General features: G+C 38.1%; 1 protein-coding gene across 4 annotated transcripts in view; it reads left to right on the top strand.

Moving 5' to 3' along the window:
- The window catches only part of ARHGAP6 (Rho GTPase activating protein 6), a 537,825-nt gene that overhangs the window by 390,999 nt on the left and 124,467 nt on the right, over positions 1-22,359 (top strand). The window contains exon 1 of one of the 4 annotated variants that reach the window (XM_054251125.2): positions 21,942-22,080. The exons of 2 other annotated variants lie outside the window; for them this stretch is intronic. In XM_054251125.2, coding sequence (XP_054107100.1) covers positions 22,018-22,080 — 63 coding nt within the window. In that variant the 5' untranslated portion in view covers positions 21,942-22,017. Of the gene's footprint in view, positions 1-21,941; positions 22,266-22,359 lie in introns of those variants that run through there. One more of the 4 variants, XM_078363501.1, reaches the window with a different exon arrangement.

The following is a 22,359-nucleotide window of genomic DNA, read 5'->3' as shown; positions in this document are numbered from 1 at the left end:
ACATAATTCACATACTATAAAGTTCACCTGTTTAAAGTTTACACTTGAGTGGATTTTAGTATATTTTGAATATATTGACCTAGTTGGCTACCATCACCATAGTCTAGTTCTAGAACATTTTTATCACTTGAAAGGAAATCCCATACCCATTAACAGTCACTTCCCACTCCCCTCCACTTAGCTCTAGACAACCACCAATCTGTTTCCTATCTCTATGGATTTGCTTGTTTGGAACATTTCATAGAAATAGAGTCATACAACACATGGTTGGAAAACGGGTCTCTGATAGCACTCTTGGCATTTGGGGCCAGATAATTCTTTGCTGTGAGATGTTTAGCAGCAGCCCTGGCCCCTACCTTCTAGGTATTAGCAGCAACAACACCCTCTGTCTGAAGTTGTGAATAACCAAAAGTGTCTCCAGACAACACATGTTTTGTAGGGCAGTGAGGGGCTAAATTCGCCCCCAGTTGAGACCCACAGATTTACAGTTACCTAAGAACTGAGCTAGGTGTAGGAGTACATGAAGTGAGGTGGGTGCCTGTACCTAGGTTCCTGTTGTGGAAAGACAACTATTTCAGCATCTGTGAAGGTCCAAACTTTGGACCCTGAGTTCCAAAAGTCTGTGATTCATTTTAGAAAATAAGTTAAGGGATAACTAGGGGCAAGAGGCATAATTTTTCTTTAGATGAAGTTATTATTCAAACAATAGCTGGTGGGGAAAATACTCATTTTTTAGGTCATTAAAAAAGATAGAGGGTGATGGGTGCACCAAAATCTCACAGATCACCACTAAAGAACTTACTCATGTAACCAGGTACCACCTGTTTCCCAAAAACCTGTGGAAATTTTAAAAAATTAAGATAGAAATTGTTATTTTAAAATAGCATGTGTCAGCGGTCTTTACCTTCATTATAAAGGACTGGAATCATGGTGTCAATAATTCAAAAAGTGTCTAAATTTGGATTTGGGCTGTTTTATGTTACAACAGTAAGAATTAATGGTTCTCAAAGAGCCTTACTTAAGTCAGCTTTAACATTACTCTGCAAAGTATAAACACCCCTTGAGCAGCAAAAGGAAGCATGAAATTTGATTTATACCGTAGCTAACGAAAACAAGTGGGCAATCACAATTTGATCATACCCTACTAATCTAACTTAGTCTCAGGAATGGAGGAAAGAAATGAAGCATACAGGCTTTAGAAATATGTCAATTTCAGAAAGTCAGTTTATAAGTGTGACCTCTTTTCTTTTCAGAATAGTCTGAGTGAAGGAAACTCTCATTTTCCCTGGTAAATCCATTTGTAAATAAATGGGCTAAAGAAATCATGACTATGGTCCTTTCTAGTTCTTAGGATCTTTTCTGCTCACAGTGAGAATCACAAAGTGATTGAGGTAATAACTGGCATGTTTGTTGTTCTCAGTTTAAAGGAAGTGTTCTCTCAAACTGCCTTAGACTGCACAGCTTTGACCCTCTAGGACTGGATGCCCTGTGTATGGCATTACTATCAGATGCAAGTTAGGAAACTCAGATTGTGTTTACAAGTAGGTTGCCATTATATAGTGCCTTCCCTATAAATACAAAATGTACATTTCCTTTTTATTTTTCATGGACTATAGCAATTGCAGAATGTAACTCTTGTTTTTATCAGGGATATTACCGAGTCTATTAAACTCAAGCTGACTTACATTTATTTTAAAAGACATGTTCCAAAGATGTTTTCAAAATTTTAAATGTGCATATTTTTAAGATTCTCTCCTTTACCTGTTCTCCCACCCTGGCACTTAGGATGGGGAATAGGCAGAACTTATGAGGGAGTTTGGGTCTCACAGATCAGCTCTTGCGTGATATGATGGGCCATCATGTTTGAGTGAGAGCAAAATGTTTGGAAAAAACAGTCTGTGTGTGGTTCATCTGGAAAGATCTATTCCCCACTCAGTAGCTTACAGAAGGCCCAGCATGATATGGATCAGCTTGAATTCATTATCTGACCAAACAGCAATTCAGGAATCTTATATTCTATACAAGGTGTGCTGTGGGACTCAATGATCTCTTTCCAGATTTATTACATCTTTGTAAAAACATGCACGAGAATCAGATAAACCAGTGAGCCTCAACCAGGAATGATTGCGTCCTTCAGGGTGCATTTTATAATAATTGGAAGCATTTTTGGCTGTCACCACTGGGGGACTGGGATGTTCCTGGCATCTAGTGAGTAGATGCCAGAGATGCTGTTAAGTATTCTACAGGGCACAGGACAGACCCCCAAATAAAGAATTATCCAACCCCAAATGTCAGTAGCATTGAGGTTGGGATACCTTGCTCAAGCAAATTCGCAGTGCCTCAGGTTGTCTTATAAGATGTGAAGCATGTCAATACCCACAGTTGTCAGTTGTGTCATAGGGAATGCTGCAAGAAGAAAATACAGATACACATAAAAATGTGTTTTTGGGTTTTAGGGAAATACATCTATGGATTTGATACTTTGGTGTTCCAAAAGATGTGGCTATTTTTGCTCACAAGTTTTGCCCAAAACCACAGGGCTCTGTGGTGCCTTATTCACAAAGCAAGTACATAAAGTACAGAGTGTTAAGCAGATCACTCACCTGCTAATAAAATGTCAGTTAATAATGAGGTCCCATCATGGATTTTAGTTGAATAATAACTGTCACTTCTTTCCTCTTACATGTTTATTAGTGTCATCTAAAGCAATGGCTCTCAAAGTGTGGTGGCTGACCAGCAGCATTTGTATCACCTGGGAACTTGTTAGAAATGCACATTGTCAGGCCCCTCCCACATCTACTGAATCCAAAACTCTTGGGGTAGGTCCCAGCAATCTGTGTTATTTTAACAAGCTTCCCTGTGATTCTGATGAACTTCAGTGCTTAAATTGGAGAACCGTTGAAGACCAGCAGCACTTAGGAGCTTGTTAGAAATCACATGACTAGGCCAGGTTCTTGTTGAAAGGTAGATTCTCATTTAGTAGTTCTGATAAAGAGATCAAGATTTTGGACTACAGATATGATAGCTTGGGTGAAAACTACAACATTTCTCCTTCTTCAGCCTTCTATTTCCCTCTTCAGAAATTGGGAAGTGATAGTATTGGTTTCCTGTTGCTGCTATAATAAATAACCACAAACTTAGTAGCTTAAAACAACACAAATTGATTATCTTACAGTTCTACAGGTCAGAAGTCTGAAATGGGGCTTACTGGGCTAAAATCATGGTATCTGGAGACTATAGGGGAGAATCATTTTTCTTGACTTTTCCATTTTCTAGAGGCTACCCACATTCCTTGGCTCATGGTTCCTTCCTCCATCTTCAAAGCCAGAAATGGCCTGGTGAGTCTTTCTCACATCACATCACTCTGACACTGACCCTTCTGCCTCCCTGTTCCACATGTAAGTTGCTCCTGTGATTATATTAGTCCCATATACATAATTCAGGACAATCTCCTTATTTTAATATCATGTGATTAGCAACATTAATCCCATCTGCAGCTTTAATTCCTCTTTTCCAGGTAGCATAACATAGTCACATATTTTTGAGCTTTGGATGTGGACATGTTGGAGGGGCCAATATTGTGCCTCCTACACAAATAATTTTACTTTTATTCTCCAGAAAAATGTGTGCCATAGAGAAAAATCTTAGAAGGAATCCAGTCAGGACCAATCTCCTACCAAGTCAGAAATCTTCATGGAAAATTCTCCAAACTTGGCCAACTGATGCTAGCTTCTCAGCTAGACTATAAACTCTGTCCTACAGAAGATCCTATCTTATAGGATCCATCTTATAGGATCCTATTCTCCATCTCCTCAGTGCCTAGAAGAGAATTTAGGTTATAATAGATATCCAGAAAACATTCTTTGATTGGTACACTGGTTTCAGGCATATAGAGCACGATATGACTATATAGACTGTGGAAATTTGACTTTGTGTAACTGAGGGATTGATGCTGAATCTCTGCCAAGCCTTATTGGCCTCATGTGTAAAATGGGGATCATATTACCTTCTGTATAGGATTGTTGTTGGAATCAAATGAAATGATGTAAATAGAGTACATGGAGACATAGATACAATTTACATAAAACATCTGAAACCTGGTAACATGGTTACCAGGTAGAATACTACCTGGTAACATGGTAGAATACTACCTTGTGATCATTTTCTAACAAAACTGTACAGGATGAGGACAGGTGATATTGAGGCTACAAAACGCTTCTTGAAGTGTTACCTCCAGCTTCATCTGTAACATAAATGTAGAAGCAGTGTTTCTCAACATAGACTATATTTTCGAACCATTCATGTAGCTTTTAAATAATATTTTTGTTTGAGTTCCATTCTACCTAGTTTCTGATTTACTTGGTCTAAGCAATGGACCTAATTCTTACTATGTTTTTGAATCACCTGGGGGAGCTTTTCTAAATATTGATGGCCAGGTGCCACCTCCAGAAATTCTGTTTCAGTCAAATATAATGTGTAACCATGGTTGAGATTCATTAAACACAACTTACTATACCTTGTGAATTGTTGCATCTGTCGGGCCTTTACTGTATCTGAAAAGTTGTAGTTTTATCAACTTTTCCTAAATGAGTGGATTTTTTTCTAATTTCCATTCAATGTCATGGGTGGAATTAAGAAAACTCAACACAATGACATTTGCAATTATGAAGGTGGTATCACATCCCCAGAGTTTTAGCAGGATGGCGGAACCACAGCACTCAGAAAACATTTGCTAATGATGGGCAAACAAAAAAAAGTGCTTTTTTATGGCCTCTTGATTTATTCAGGAGTGTTGCATTGCAATTGAATCTCTCACAGAGTCCACTTGAGGCTGCTAACATGTTGATTTAATGAATGGGTGCATTTCATTAACCACCCATCTGAGTGGGTCACTTTGTGTGTAGCTGTTTTGATTTTTCCTTCCTCTGAGTATATGGTTTTATTCATTTAATCAAACAAATTTAGTTGTTTTACCATTTTGTAGACAGATTCTTTGTGTGGCCAAGAATCTTGTTTGTCGTGGCCACACCACAACTAGATTTGAATGTGGAGCAATCCAGCAAATAAGTGCTAATTTGAAACAATTGTTAAGATTGCTAGCAACAAACCAAAATGACCTCCATCAATGGGTTTGGTTAGCAATCCTGAAGGCAAGACACTGTGTTTATTCCATTATCATTTCCTTCATCCATCAGAAACCTTAATCTTCATGGATGATGAAATAATAACAGTCTTAAACTTACGGCATATTTTGTTCATCTTAATTTTCTAAATGTCCTTTTTTCTTTCAGTACAAACATAATACATTTGTAAATAAATTCCAACACTATAAAAATTCATTAGGTAGAATGTCAAAGTCCTACAAATCCCATCGTCAAGTGATAGCCACTAATAGCCATTTGAGGATATAACCTCAGATCTCCCTGTTAAATTATAATAAACATTTATGTCCATAGCTTGTGTTCTGCAACTTCTTTGTTTAGCATTACATATTGTGGTTATCTTTCCATATTTATTCAGTGAGAGCTACTCCATTTCTTTTCATGACTGCCCACAACTCCATTGAATAGATATCCCATACTTTAGTTAGCCAGTTGCCCACTCACAGGCACTTAGGTGTTTTATGTTTCTTTAAACATATATGTATATAACTAATTTTTAATAAAATTAATTATATGTGAGAAGTATATACAAATATATATATACACACATATATATATATATTTGGTAGAGTATAATACACATATAGAAAAGTGCACATAAGTTTACAATTTAATGAATTTCTGCAAAGTGAACACACCTGTGCCAGATGAAGAAACATCCCTGACTAGCACCCCAGAGGGATCCCTTGGACTCCCCTCCGGTCGCTTTTCCCCAGAGGTAACGCCTATTCTGTCTTTTTTGTACCACATATTGGTTTTATCTGGTTTTATACATTACATTGCTGGTATCCTACATACAGCATGTTATCTTTTGTGTCAGACTTCTTTCACTAAACACGATGTCTCTGGGATTCATCTATATTGTTTTAGGTGGTTGGAGTTTGTTTTTTCATTCCCATTACTGCATAGTTTTCCATTATGTTATATACCACAATTTATTCAGTCTACTTTCATGAACATTTGGATAGTTTACAGTTTGGGGCTGTTTTGAATAATGCTGCTATGAACATGGTACCAAACATGTTTTGGTGAACATATGCTCACATTTCCACTGTTTTTATTGGGACTCAGTTTTGTTTTTTGTTTTTTGTTTTGCTATCAGATATTGTACTGAAGTGAATGTCTCTGCAAATGTATCTTGCACATTTTGCAAATATTTCTATAAATTAGATATTAGAATTGCTGGGTCAAATGGCATTCACAATTACATTTTGAGTAGATATGGCATAACTGCTACTGAACATTTTTGACTTTTTTTTGTTGTTGTTAGGCAAGGTCTTGTTCTGTTGCCCAGGCTGGAGTGCAGTGGTACGATCATGTCTCACTGCAGCCTCAAAATTCTGGGCTCAAGCGATCCTCCCACCTCAACCTTCCAAAGTGCTGGGATTCCAGGTGTGAGCCACCAAGCCTGGCCTAAATAATATGATTTTTAAGCCAGATCTGGACCCCAAGTAACCTATTGTGGATGCATGCCTTTGCTATTACCATTATCTGTGACACAGATGCTGCTATTGTGTCTTCTTGACTACAAGGCAAGACTAACAAAAACCAGAATCTTCTGGCTCTTTCAGTCACTCTCTGGTTAACTAGAGCCTCTTTCATGTATCCCCCGAGGGACAAAAAGATAAAATGACCTAGTGTCCCAGGATGCCAACTTAAATTTTTGAGTAAATCAATGCTATGATAATATGCACTAAATGGACTCTGTGGCTCTAAGTACCATCCATTCCAGATTGAGATAACCTCCTTTCCCAGGTAGAAATGGAGGATTCTAATCTGGAAGTAAGAGTTACTTGCATGTTTTATAAAAATGGCCCATTCAGAATGCCCTGACATTGGGAGACATTAGGTTAGAGCAGTGTTTCCTAACCTTGAGACTATTGGCATTTAGGGTGGGATCATTCTTTGGTGTGGTGGCCGTCCTGTGCACTATAGGATGTTGAGAAGCATCACTGGGCTCCACCCACCACAACTGGCACTTTCCTCCTCAGTTGTGACAACCAAAAATGTCTCCAGGCAATGCCAAATGTCCCTTGAGTGGCAGAATCACCCCAGTAGAGGACTACTGAGCTAGTGCTTGTAGAAGACCCTAGCTCTAAATCAGATTATATTCAGATTCTGGCTCCGCCACTTTTTATGTGACCTAAACCAAAGTACCTACGTTCTCTGCCTCATTTGGCTCATCTGTAAAATACAGATGTTCATAGTAATATTTACCTAAATTGGTTGTTGTCAAGATTAAATGAGATTCTTAATGTGATTAACTTGGCATAGTGTTTGGCAAAAAATAAGTGTTCAAAGTTGTTATGTTTATTAGTCATAATCTTTATTATTATTATAAAAACCTGAGGGGTGGAAAAAATGTTCCATTTGCGTATCCTGGAAAAAGGATGAGGATTATGCATATCTGAAAAACATCAAAGGACAAGGGACTCATAGCTCTTGGAACAGGCAATGGGAAATGAAAATATGGAGAAAACCTTAAGTACTATGAAGGAAGATGATGGCATTTGGTTGTCTCTCTCTGTTCCTTCTCAAGCTAACATTTATGGAAACTGGAATTTGTGGAAAATAGACTTTGGCAGCAGAATTAGGCATTTTTAGGAACAGGAAAAATCACTGTGGGGAAATATTTTATGGTATTACTCTTGTTAATATAAAATTAGTAAACTTTCAATAGTTTATTGAATGCTTTTATTTTAAATAATAAAATATATTCAGGGCTAAAGCAGCCATATTGTTTTTGATACTATTGAGTAGAAAAAAATGACCTGTTAGGAGGTTGGTTGGGTTGATTTGCACCTAATACCCTCTTTTCCCACCAAAAATCTAACTTTCATAAATTCTGGCACTAGAAAACCAAGTCATCATGTTAAGGTCGGTGTGGACCTTAAGAAACCCACTGTGGCTGCATCCCTTTGTTATTGCCATTATCTATGATGCAGATACAGTGAAACAAAGTGGCATCTTGGATGGGACTCTAGATGGAGAGTATGAGGCCAGGGTTATGTCTTTGTGTTGCCAAGCTGCCACCTTGGCTTGTCACTTCTGCCCACTGGGCCTCAGGTTCCGAGCAGATGGAATTAATTCAGCATGTCCCAGCTATATTTTGGGGATTCGAGCGATATGAAGAGATGGTCTGAAAAAAATAAAACAAAAGGAGGTGAGATTATAGCAAATGTATTTAGGAGGTACTCTGAGTTATCATTTCCCCTCTGCAGGGCTTCTCTATTATTCTTAGTTACTGTTTATTGTGACTATTTAAGGTAAAGCTACCATGTACAACTTTTTCAAATATATTTGATTATGAAACAGTTTGGAAAATCCTACCTTAAATAATTTATGAGTCCCTTGCAGGCATAAAATTAATCTAATTTCTTTTGAATTAGTCTGTTATCACTGCTGTGACCAGTTACCATAAATGTAGTGCCATAAAACAATACACATTTATTATCCTAAAGTGCTGTAGGTTAGAAATCTGACACCAATTTCACTGGCTAAAAATTAAGGTGTTGACAGAGCTCCATTTCTTCTGGAGGCTCTAAAACTACCCACACTTCTTAGTTCGTGGCCCCCTTCCTCCAGCTTCAAGGCCAGCAGTATTTGTTCTTTTAGATCATTCTTCTATAGTCACATATCCCTCAAACTCTGAATTCTGCTGAAAAGGGTTCTTATATTTTAAGGGCCTGTATGATTACATTGGGCCCACCTGGATAATCTAGACTTCTGTACCCCTCTCAAGGTTATTAACTTAATCACATCAGCAAAGTCCCTATTGCCATGTAACATAACATATTCCCAGGTTCCAGAAATCAGGGTGTGGGAATCATAGGGGTGAGGGACATTATTCTGTACTACCTATGGCTTCTTCCATTTCTCAACACTGGAGGGTGTGGGGTCATGTTCTGTAGAGCCAGGAAGAAGTTCAGCATTTGTTCACCTGCTTTTGACACTATCAACTCATGAAATGTGCAATGACTATCTTGTAAGAGGTATTAAGTTCTGGCTTTTCCTCACCCAGTAAGCAATAAAATCAAAGAGGATAAGAGGCTATTGAATTATTTTGTGTAGCATTTTCTTTTTAGCTTCTCTTCTGATATAGGCAAGAATATCTTTCTGATAGGAACTAGACTCTGAACTATAACATGTAAAATTTCCATGTGGAGTATCAACAATTAGTCTTTAGAGTTAAAATATAAACATAAATGATTAAATTAGTTGATCTACTCTTTGTGGTATAGCAATTACAGGGCTCATTTAAAAAAATGAACACTAGAAACCTCTAAATTTTTCAAGCTACTCATATTCATCAGACTATAAAAAGCAAAAGAAACTGAAGGATTGTGTTCCTTATCGCAGCTTGGCAAAAGCTCTGATGGCTATCTATAAGAAGTGGAAACATTGCATGAGTTTTCTTATAATTGTTGATATCTCATGTGAATGGAATGGAGTGAAAAACAAGTTTTGCACTAAAATGAATTTCTGAATCTTGCTATTTGGAGTCATGTTGTCAAAAGTTTTTTGTTTTTGTTTTTGGCTATGTAGTTACCATATGATCCAGCAATTTTACTTCTAGTCATATACCCGAGATCAGGGAAAACTTATGTTTACTTTACTTATGTTCACATGAAGTATGTATGAATATTTACAGCAGCTTTATTCATAGCTGTCAAAATGTGGAGACAACCCAAATGCCCATCAACTGAAGAATGAACAAGCAAAATTTGGTATATCTATACAGTGAATATTATCCCACCATAAAAATGAATGAAGTAATAACATATGCTACAACATGGATGAACTCCAAAAACATGCTAAATGAAAGAAACCAGACACAAAATGGCCACATATTATATGATTCCACTTTTATATTAAATGTCAAAAACATTCAAAACCATAGAGACAGAAAGTAGGTAGTGGTTCCCAGGGGCTGGGGTGAGAGGGGAATGGAGAGTGACTGGGTATGGGCTTTCCTTTGGGGGTGATGAAAGTGTTTTGGAATCGATGATGATGGTTGTACATATCTATGAATATACTAAAAAGAAACATGAAATTGCACACTTTAAAATAGTAAATTTTATGGTATTTGATTTTTATGTCCAAACTCCTCTATTATTTTAGTATAATTTACTTTTGAAAACATGTCTTAATATTTGATTTTTTAGAGGAAGCATGATTTTCTATATATCAGAGCAGAAGTATTTACCCAGGTCTATGAAACACTGTGTAATTTATCATTTTAAAAGTCATACATTGAGGAAAAAACATTTTTGAAAAATAAATCTGAAAAGTGACAACTAGAAAATCAGATGTGTACCAGTAAATGCAGATGATTTGTTTTCACGTCATGCCTACATTTGCTGTCATTCTTCATATTGGTTTCTCCCTTTCCAATTTTCCCTTTTATATGTTTGTCTCTTAATACTAAAAGCCAGGAAGCAAATTTTTTTTGCATTTTTACTGGAAGTGACTTTAGCTACTTTAAAATAAATGTCCTAAATATAAATATTCCCTGCTGGTCTTGTTTCCATGCTAATAGACAGAAATGATTTTCTATATAGACAGAGAAGTGCTACTCTCCCTCAAATTTTCTTTTAACCAGCAAATATACAAAAGCACAAAATGCTAGTGCTGTTTCTATTCTTCCAGAATATACAGTCTAGCCAGGGAGAAAAGGTACAAATGTAGATAATCAAATACCTTTCCAATGTTTAAATAAGAGTCAATAAAATAGCTGAGATGGGGTAGGGTTGGGGTAGATGAGTGTGATAGTTACATGGGAGGGATGTATCTGTGACGTTACAGTTTTCTGGAAAAATAACTGACATTTAAACATTCCCACTCTTCCTCTCTCCTCTCTCAATGAGACATCACACAGGTGATTGTCTAGAAATCTCAAGTGTCTAAGTCATTTGGAACCTTGAAAGAAGTAGATTTGCCTTCTTTAACAAACATAAGGTGAATTTCCTTTGGTCATGTTTCAATATTCCTTATAGGTCCAGAGTAAACTTGTTTGTGTTCTAGATTGTATGATTTTCTTGTTAATGTGATGGTTCATTTGCAATGTCCATGTAGGGGGACAAGAGGGCTTCTCAGAGGAGGTAATGCTTCAGTAAGCATTGCAGGGTGAGTAAGAGTTAGTTGATCCAAGACTTGGGGAAGGCATTTGGACCAAGAGCACCCATCCCCATCCCCATGAAGTCCTTTGGGCTCTTCCATGTGGCTGAAATTAAGGGATGCAAAGTAAGTGAGGCTTGGTGAAGCCCCAGAGGTAAACAGTGGTCAGATCTTGAGTGATCTTGTGTTTTCACCTCAGATTTCAGAACTTCATCTGGAAAGCTAGGAATCTCGTTGATGGTTTCATAAGGGAAGGGACAGGATGAGTTTTGCTTTGTAGGGAGAAAGAGCCTACAAGAATGTGGAAATGCTGGTGGACATTGCCTCAGAGAGAAAGTGATGAAGGAAAGGACAGTTTTTAATGAGGTGGAATCCACAGAAACTGGTGACTTTCTGAGTGTGAGTAGGAAAGACATAGGGAATAATGTGAGAAATAGTTTTGCTTCAGTTTTCCTGGGTCATTACAGGGAACCCATACTGATGTATTTAAACTGCAAAATCATTGCCCCTACTTTTGTGGGTTTTTTTCATATACTTAAAGCAAGATGCATTCATTTGCATATATACCCTTTACTCACTGTCTATGATCATATATATACCTATTATAAATATTTGTCTATATAAGATGTAAATATGTTACATATATAATTCATATAATAAATATGTAATAGTCAAGATATATATATAACTTTAAATATAATAGATGTAGAGATACTTAAATCTATTTTATATTGACATATATATGTAATGTTTGTAGTTTTTATTACAGGTTTCCCAGGCCAGCCATAGTGGATTTGATAGGCATCACTCTAATATGAATATCTCTTCTTTCAGGAATACTTGGAAGAAATACTGATTCCTAATAAGCAGCTCATACCAAATACTACAATCCATGCCATTGATTTCACTTTTTTTCCCTGAGCATTTTCTCATTATGTGCATAAAAGAAAATAAGATATTGAATGATCTCTGTGGACCCATCTGCTCAAACATACAGAGATGTCACAATGATAGTTCTAAAAATATGTAGTTCCTGGACACAGGAAGGGGGGTGACACATACTGGGGCCTGTCAGGTTGGAGGGAGGAAGAGCATCAGGGTAAATAGCTAATGGATGCTAGGCTTACTACCTAGGTGGTGGGTGGATAGGTGCAGTGAACCACCATGGCACATGTTTACCTATGTAACAAACCTGTACCATCCCGCACATGTACCCTGGAACTTAAAAATCAAAATTATTTTTAAAACGAAACAGACAAAAACACGTGGTTCCTTTGCTGATTGAAATAGTGAAATGCTCCACCATGAGATGTGAACGTTGTCATCCCCTGTGTCATATGCCTGGTGATTTCTTTTCAGTGGGTCCAGATCTGGGGTCAGCAAACTTTTTCTGTAAAGAATCAGATAGGAAACATTCTAGGTGTTGTGGATCATACTGTCTCTGTTGCAACTACTCGGCTTTGCTGTTGTATCAGAAAAGCAGCCACAGATAATATGTAAATGAGTAGATGTGGTTGTTTTCCAATAAAATTGGATTACAAAAACAGGTCTTAGGCTGTCCTTTGCTGACCCTGCTGCAAGTCAGCAGTTGCCACCTCAAGATCAAGGTATGCCTCAATCAACGTGTTAGAAGTAATTTATTTTTTTTAGTTGGAGCCTGGCTCTGCACCAGGTTGGAGTGCAGTGGTTCAATCTCAGCTCACTGCAACCTCCGCCTCTTGGATTCAAGTGATTCTCCTGCCTCAGCTTCCCAAGTAGCTGGGACTACAGGCATGCGCCACCACGCCCAGTTAATTTTTGTATTTTTAGTAGAGACAAGATTTTACCTGTTGGCCAGGATGGTCTCGATCTCTTGACCTTCTGATCTGCCCACCTTGACCTTCCAAAGTGCTGGGATTACAGGTGTGAGCTGCCACGAGTGGCCAGGGGTAATTTATTTCCTATAATAATTAAGTTACAAACTTGAGAATCTTTATAAGAAAACTAAATGGGAGAGAATTAGAAGTGAGCCTAGAACCACCTCAGTCATTTTGATGAATTTTCTTGAGTAGGAGAGCAAGGTGCAGAAAAGGAGCATAGGATAGTGGTTAAGGTCCCTGCGCTTCAATTCCAGCCATAATGCTTGTGATATGTATCCTGGGACAAGTTACTTGACCTCCCTGTGCTTTGATTTCTTCATCTATAAAATGAGCTTATTAATAAACCTCACATCTTAAGATTGTTTAATGATTAAAACCACGAGTGCATGGTAAGGGATTAGAATAATAATGGGTACACATTATATGCACAAGATATATTAGTCATTCCCCACATATCTAAATCAGTTCCATTTAGATCCAGGACATAGCTCTCAGCTTATTTTATCTGTGCTGTGAGTCACTGATGAATAAGCCATACTGTGCATCACTAATTAATAGTTGTGGCGACCACAAATTTTTTATGTTGCTAATGGGATGCAATTTGGTCATTTCTTATATTTAAAAAATAGTCTACCCATGGATGGATACTTAACAAGAAAGCAGCAGCAAAACTCAGTGTAGAAAATCTGAGCTTGCATGAATCTGTAATGCCCGTGAGTAAAAATGACAAGGGAACATGTTGTTAGGGTACAGCCGTTGAAATTACCAAAAGGTCAACAAAGCAATTTTGTACTTGAACATTGGACATTATGTTTTTTTGTTCACGTCACTGAATTCTGTAATTTTGAGTCTACTTTTTTTTGTTACAAATAAAATATAACTATATTTATAGCATACCCTTCCTTGTCCATCCTATTAATATTAACTGCTAGCACAGAAGTCAAGAAAAATGAAGACTCATTGAAATAAACATGTTCAATATTTTAAAAAATCAGATTAGCATATAATTGATTTTTGTTTGTAACTGCTTTCAAAATGGTCTTCATATTGCCACGTTAATTGATCATATGCTTGGAACGTGCTTTCAGAAATTTCACTTTCTCCTTCAAAAATTGTCTGTGCTATTCGTTTTATTTACCAAAAAAAAAAAAAATGGTGAGGTGTGGGCAGGGGTGTGTGGAAAAAGCAATCATAACCTGGATCTAGGAGCGCATGTGACACATTCATTTGTCATAGGTGTTACATGTGTAGCTCTCTCCTCCCTACAAAATATTTTATCTCCACTTTACACCGCCGGTAATTGAGGCTTGAAAGGGTTGGATACTCACTTGGCTAGTTATATGCTGAACTTGAATTCAAACATATGCAGCCAGAAACAGAGTCCTCCCTGCAACACTGTGCTGTAACACTGCATCCCATTTGAACAAAATAGTGGCAAAATGAACAGGTAAAGTGAAAGCTGCTTCACTGTGCTACTGTTCCAAATATTCCCCATCACATTTGTGGTAGAGCTCATGGAAAGTGACATCTGGATCAAGCCTGTGCACATGAAAAACAATTTTAAGTTATGGATGCATGTGCTTGGAGATTTAATTTCTTAATTGGTAGCATTGTTAAGTTTTCTTTCTGCCACCAGTGGAAGAGAAAGGAAAAAAAGAATCTGGACTTTGAGATGAGGGCACATTATGCCCTTGGTGTGGGGGAAATCTGGCAGAATCAATCAATGAAGGAATATATGGAGAGTACACTCATCCCATGAGTATGTGGAGGAGTGCAAGAAGTGAGGAGTGGAGCCAGGAGGGAGGGAAGCAAAGGTACATGACGAATGCTTAGTAGAAGTTTCTATGGCCATATCTCAAGTGCTCACTAGCCATTGGTGGGTAGTGGCCACCTTAGCAGTTAGTACGGCACATATACACGATGGAATACTATGCAGCCATAAAAAACGATGAGTTTGTGTCCTTTGTAGGGACATGGATGAAGCTGGAAACCATCATTCTCAGCAAACTGACACAAGAACAGAAAATCAAACACCGCATGTTCTCACTCATAGGCAGGTGTTGAACGATGAAAATGCATGGACACAGAGAGGGGGACATCACACACTGGGGTCTGTGAGGGGGGGTGACTAGGGGAGGGACAGTGTGGGGTAGAAAGTTAGGGAGGGATAACATGGGGAGAAATGCCAGATAGAGGTGATGGGGATGGAGGCAGCAAACCACATTGCCATGTATGTACCTATGCAACAATCCTGCATGTTCTTTACATGTACCCCAGAACCTAAAATGCAATTATATATATATAATATATATAATATATTATATATATATAATGTACATTACTATAGAAAAGGCTATTGGACCATACTGTTTTTAGGAGACAGAATTCTTATGGTCATAAGAATTTTTGAAAACTACAGCAACTAATTCTAATGTGCAGTGAGCTTAGAGAACTCTTGGTCCTTAGAGAATACATTTGTTCTAAAAGGTATCACTACTTGCATCTGAGCTAATTTGGCTTTGGAAAATGATTCTGAAAATAATGTTAATGCTAGACTTTTTCTGCAACCTAGAAATGTAGCTGCATATATTTTTCTTTAAAGTAGCTTGCTTGCTCATTTTCTCTACAAGGTTTAGATGCATTCACTACCAGACTGCAACTAAAGATGCATAACTTGCCTTCCCCCACTTAGAATGAAGTGGTGTAACAATACATGCTGGTTTTGAATTACTAATTAAGAGTTTAATAAGATAAATTATCTTATAGTAAAACCGAGAGGCTCATTGTCCACAGCTCACATTTTAGGCAACAGATTAGAGGTGACTGATATCTGTATGATTGATCATAACCCAAATTAATTTATTAAGGCAATACGTTTATGAAATCTTATGTAATTTTGAGGAAATTGTTTTCCTTTCTCATTAGAGAAGAACCCATTAAGAAGAGACTTTTGCAAAGCACCAAAGTGTAGTTGATGAAACACAGTGTCACCAAATGTAGCACTGAAATGAGAAAGTGGAAATAAATTCACTTTGGCACTTTTAATTTGCCTAGTTTGTTTGGCCGAAGAGTTTTCAAACTCCTAAATATGATATTCATCTATCTTTAAGGCTTGTTTTGTATCCTGCTGATTTGTAAATATCTGACTTGGTATTGGGTTCTTCAGTTTGAGGTGACAGTACTTCAGCATCCCTTTATCTTTTAGGTAATCTTGCTCTGAAATCCACTTCATGTTTAATGAGCAGTGAATATACCCATAACAGAATAAGTGACCTGCCCTACAGAGAGTTCACATGACATCTTACTTACAACGAGTGCCCTCTTATCTGAGTTTCCTTCTTTTTGGAAGAAACCTGAGGCATCCAACCTTATAACTCAGCGTTCCTCACTACATAAAGAGAAGGAGCAGCTGCAAAAGAAATATCATTCTCTGCAGTGCGGTAGAACCAGCGATATTCAGATTTTTCCATGAGAATCAGGATAAAATGCTTTTCTCTAGATAGACCCTCCTCGGCACCTAAACTGAGATGCAGATTTCCCACTCTGTACTCAAAGGTATTTCTCCAGCTATAATCTTGGGCTTGATTTTCTGGGGATCTATATTTATTGGAAAAAGAGAGGGACTCTCATAAAGAAAGAATTCCTAGAGTTGGCTTGTTTTACTGCTGCTTAGAGTTGCTTCTTATCAGTTCGTTCCACACGTGGGGCCTCCCTTTACCAGTTACATTGTAGACTCAATGTTTGCTTCCTCTCTTTATCCCCTTCCTATCCCTTCTGCACCACTTGGCCTCATTCATCTTTTCTAAAACACTTCTTTCATGATGTTACACCCCTACCCAAAACTGAGAGTGGCTAGTTCTACTTGCAAAGGATCTGGCATCCGGGAGCATTTGTAACATGCCTTTTCCTTTTTCTTTAAATGAAATGCCTATCCCTCTCCTTACTCCTGGAAGTCATTGGCTCATCTGTTGGTTCTCTTTTCTGTTTCCTCCTGGTGCCCTGCCTCTGTTTGTTCATATTTTTGTGTTGCAATTCCACAGGGCTTTGAGACCTGAGCTGTCCTCCATGTATTTACCTGAATTCTCCCAGTTGCAGAGAGGCCTTCCAGTCTCTGTTGAGTGCTCTGTGTCACACTTAATTTGTATATAGGTCTTCCAAGGAAGTGAATAAAGAAGAGGTTGCTGGCATGTTGTGATATTGCCTCGGCGTTAAAATTATTGCATTTGAAAATAGACTGCCTGGGTTTGAGTGCCAACTCCTTACTTCCCAGTCGCGTGACTTCTGGCAAGCTGTCTATGCTCCCTTTGTTTCAGTTTTCTTGTCTGCAAAATGGTGGTAATTCCAGTACCTGCCTCCTAGAGGATAGTGAGTATTCATGGAGGCAATAAGCACCCAGTAAATGTTAGTTGTTCTTTATTTTGGTTTTGATGGTTTCAGATTCGTGGTCTTATATAGCTTTCCAGTTACTAGATTTGCTTTGATGGCAGAGTTTAGATCTGAAGGATCCAAAATATTCTCTGCCTGCAAATAGGTCACAGTAGCAGGACACTAGCAATTAGACCAAGGTCCGGGTGCTAGGATGGGAAAAGGACAGACACCTACAGTTAAGGAAGCATATGGCAGTGATGAGGGAATGTCCTTTGGCTTATAACCTAGCCTCTGGAAGTTCTGAGCAATCCAAAGATAAGAGTCGGACAGTTAAATTGATGGTACCACATTTTCACTGAGCACTGTAAGGTGGCAGATGAACTAAAATGTCCCTCACAATTTGCATTTTTATATACAGTCTTAAAAAATATTAACATCTTACATGAGAACTCTATGCTACACTCAAAAAAGTTTAACAGGATCAACCCAAATGCCCATCAACAATAGACTGGATAAAGAAAATGTGACACATATACACCATGGAATACTATGCAGCCATAAAAAAGGGTGAGTTCACGTCCTTTGCAGGGACAGGGATGAAGCTGGAAACCATCATTCTCAGCAAACTGACACAAGAACAGAAAACCAAACACCACATGTTCTTACTCATAAGTGGGTATTAAGCAATGAGAACACATGGACACAGAGAGGGGAACATCACACACCAGGGCCTGTTGGGGGTGGGAGCTAGGGGAGGGATAGCAGGGATTGGGGGGATTGGGGAGGGATAACATTAGGAGAAATACCTAATGTAGATGATGCGGGGGTGGATGCAGCAAACCACCATGGCATGTGCATACCTATGTAACAGTCCTGCATGATCTGCACATGTACCCCAGAACTTAAAGTATAATGATAGTAAAAATAAATAAAGCCAAAAAAGGGTTAACAGGACCAATGAAAGGTTTATCAGTAATGAATGTAACCTCAATGAAATTTCACTGTGCCATTTTATTAGAGTCAGTCATGATTCTGAAAGATAAAAGCATTACCTATTTCTAACCACTGACTATAATTTAAAATTTGAAGGATGTCATTAGAAATATATTTGTTTTTTATTAAAGACTTTCTACATGCTCAGCAAAAAATGTATAAAGAGCAAGTTTTATTTTACCATTCACTCGATCAATTACTCTCTTTCCATGTGAGAATGTAGGAAGGGAATAAATGAGCCATCATGTCATTCAAAGGGGAGAAGTATAGGAGGAGTTTGAAGAGCAAGGGGTCCAGATCAGACTGCTTAGATTTATTGTCTGTGTTCATACGGGAAGATCAGGAAAGTGAGGTCAGCTGCTATATCAGATACATCCCCAAATCTCACAATATAAGTCTGTTTGTCATTCATACTGTTAGATTGACCATGGTTGGTGGCACAGCTGTGCTGTAAGTAATGATTCTGAACCTGGCCTGCTTCTTCCTTTCATTCAGCTGGAGGTAGGGTAGGCTGGGTTTAGGTTGAGACATTGGGGCATCGCCTCTCCACATGGTCTCTTCAACATAGTGGCTACACCCATGACATGGTACCTCAAGGGTCCTATGAATGCAAAAGCAGAAGTTTCCATGCTTTCTTATGTCTCAGGCCCAGAATGGGCTTGGCATCCCCTTCTGCCACATTCAATTGGTTAAGTAAATCATAGAGCCAGGCAGGCTTGAAGGGCAGGGGACTACACTAGGCAAAGAATGCTGAAAAGTATGGTATACTCCTGGGACTACTACACATGGCTATGCAGGCTGCCTGGATGCTGTCTCCAGGTTTTTATGGACCAGGGCTAGATGTGAAGCTTGTCACTTCCTCTGGCATTCCATTAGCTAGTCTCCAGTCATATGACCACTATTAACTGCAAGGGAGGCTGGGAAATGTAGACTAGCTGAATGCCCATGAAAAGAGGGCTCTGGCCCTCACGCACAGTCTTTTCCTCACTGTGTGCCATCCATTTCTGTGCCTCTATCACTTCCTCTATAAAATGAAATTATTGGAGGCAGTGAATACATGGCACACATAAAGTGCTTAGCACTTAATATATGCTTAGTAAACCGTTGTTATTATTCACTATTATGTAGTGGCTATTTGATTTTATTCCATCTAAGTCAACACACATGGCACTAGATACCAGGCTAAGAAATTTGGACTTTGTGCTGGAGCTGAAAAGGAGATATCAAAGGGTTTTAGGCCAAAGAGTGCTGTAATCAGAAATGTGTTCACTCCAGAATTTGACAGAGTGATTTTGTATTTTTGCCTTAAATGTGCAAGGTATCATCAATGATGTAAAGAGAAATAATCCAGATAAGAGCTACGAAGAAGTTGGAATTAATGCTTAATGGCATAGATTCTCAGGCTAACAATTGTTTCTTGGTGTGCTAAGCTATAGGAGGGTTAAATGGAAAAAAATAACCATTGTGTTCTCAGCATTTTTCGTGATTAGCAAAACTCTTCCACACATTGAACCTTTTAATTGCTTCCTGATATTTATATCCAAGACTGTTTCGGTGACTCTTTGGTCTCTTATTGATTTTACTTAAAGAGTTGTTATTTATATCTTAAAAAAGGATTCTTTATCATTACCTTTTGTTTATCTGGTTTGAATGCATTTTCCAAACAATACCAAATATACACACCTTCTCCATTATTTCTGCATTTCTTCTCAAGGACTGCCTTGCTTCCACTCTTAAAAGGGACTACAAATTTCACAAGACATTGTCTCTTGAGATTATTCACTTAAATCATCAGCTTTTTATGAAACATTTGTTGACCTGAAAGTGTATGTCTCCAAATAATTGATTTAACAGACCTCTCTAGTCTTAGGCCATCATTCTTATTTCATCACTGTCTCTTCCTCATTGGACATTTATAACATGGCTCCTACTAGTGCTGACTCTGAATGGCTTTGTCTTCCAGTTAATTTGTAATCTCCTAGTGGTTGAGATCACAGCTGCATTACTTATGAGCTGTGAATGTTTGGGCAAATTACTCCTCTGAGCTTCTGTGTCATCAGAAGGATAATAATGTAACCTACTACGACAAATTCTTTTGATGGTTAGATAAGTCAGTGCTTATAAAATGTCTTAAACAATGCCTGACACTTAGTAAATGCTCAGTCAGAACTACATGTTGCTGTCGTCTATTCATAAACTAAAGGATCATTTGCCTAATAAAAAATGAATAGCATATTTATCAATTTCATGTGAAACAATATATTAAGATATTAGATATGTTGACATTAGGATATCAAATCTTTTTAAATGAGAATGTAACTTCCATTAATGAGTATCAAATATGAGCCCTATTGACTGTCTACTGGAATTATGTGTATTTGTAACATCAGAGTTTTGGGGGTAGTGTTGGTGGAGGTATGTGCAGTAACAGGTAGATTTTACTCTGAATCTCTGTTTCAGTTTAATCATTCTAGTAAAGAAAACCACCTGGAATATTTTACTACTTTCAAATTCCTTCCTTAGCAGTAGCAGCAGCAGAGGCTATGGGTGGCTTACATGATTAACCTCACAGAATCCTAGTAAAACCATACCGAGTCCTTAATTTCGAATCAGTAAGATCTTCCATGAAATCATTTCCTGGTTTGTCAATTATAATCACAGTGATTCTTTTGTTGGAATTCACTTGAGACCCATGGGAGAGCTATAACTTCCTATCAACTGGGAAACAAAAATGTCTTTTCAAATTGGATTCGGTTCAGTGCCATGTGGAATACATGGAGATCAAGGTAACTCACGATTGCAATTCATCTTCCCTTTTCCCTCCGCTCTTCACGGATGCCACCCCCAGCCCCCACCCCAACCTGCACCCTCTTAGACATGGCCATGTGGGTACATTCACTCTGACCTCCACACCCTTTGTTCAGGAAATGAACAACTTCTCAAGGACTGCTGTCCCACAAAGAGGATAAAATACAGAGCATGTGCTATGCTTCAGTGTGAAAGAGAAAAAACTTTTTCTTTTTAATGTGTGTGTTAGTGTTAGAAAAATGAAGTCAGTGGTTTTAAAATATGATTTAAGAATTGAGAATTTGTCCCAAACAAAGAAGGCATCCTATGTGCTTTATCTTGCTCTCGGGGTTTTCACCAGTGGCTTCCAGCATTCTTTGGTTGATTCCTAATAAGGACAGTTTACACAGTTACAATCCAATTACCGTTTGTAGATCCCTGTGGAAAAGGGGATTTTTTTTTAGAGGAATCCTTTTCTAACTCCAGTATATTTCTTCAAAATCGTCTTATAAAAATAAGAAGCAGGAAATACAGTTTCAATTTCTCTTTATTCTTTTTGTCCCTTCCCTCCCCTCTTTTCTTCTACCCAACACCCTCTCTCTCTCTCTCTCTCTCTCTCTCTCTCACACACACACACACACACACACACACACTCACACACTCATTTGTGCACTTACTCAGGGACACAGCCAGCCTCCGTTCTGAAAGGACAGGAACTTCTCAGTGATCCGATGAAAAGATTGCATATTTTTGGTCCCAAGATTCACAGTAGCGGAGGTCTCTGGCAACAAAAGGTATCGTGGGAGTCACAGCTATGCCAGCTGGGCCATTTCTCAGACACTTGATATGATCTGCCATTTCAGGATGCATTTTTCACCAAAAAAATAATTTTTTTAAAAGCAGACTCAACTTCTTACTCCAAGCTTAGTTCAGTTAGATTAGAGAGGACAGCAGAGACGCAGCTGATTACAATTTATGGGTAAGCAATATAAATATCTATACTTACACTTCTTTTTCAGAAGACAATTGTGATTAAAATTTTGTGATTCTTTCACATCCATCTTGTGATTTAG

Source organism: Callithrix jacchus, chromosome X (assembly GCF_049354715.1).
Source record: "Callithrix jacchus isolate 240 chromosome X, calJac240_pri, whole genome shotgun sequence".
Taxonomy (NCBI): domain Eukaryota; kingdom Metazoa; phylum Chordata; class Mammalia; order Primates; family Cebidae; genus Callithrix; species Callithrix jacchus.
The sequence above is the reverse complement of the archived record's forward strand: the minus strand, read 5'-3'. Positions and strand labels throughout refer to the sequence as shown.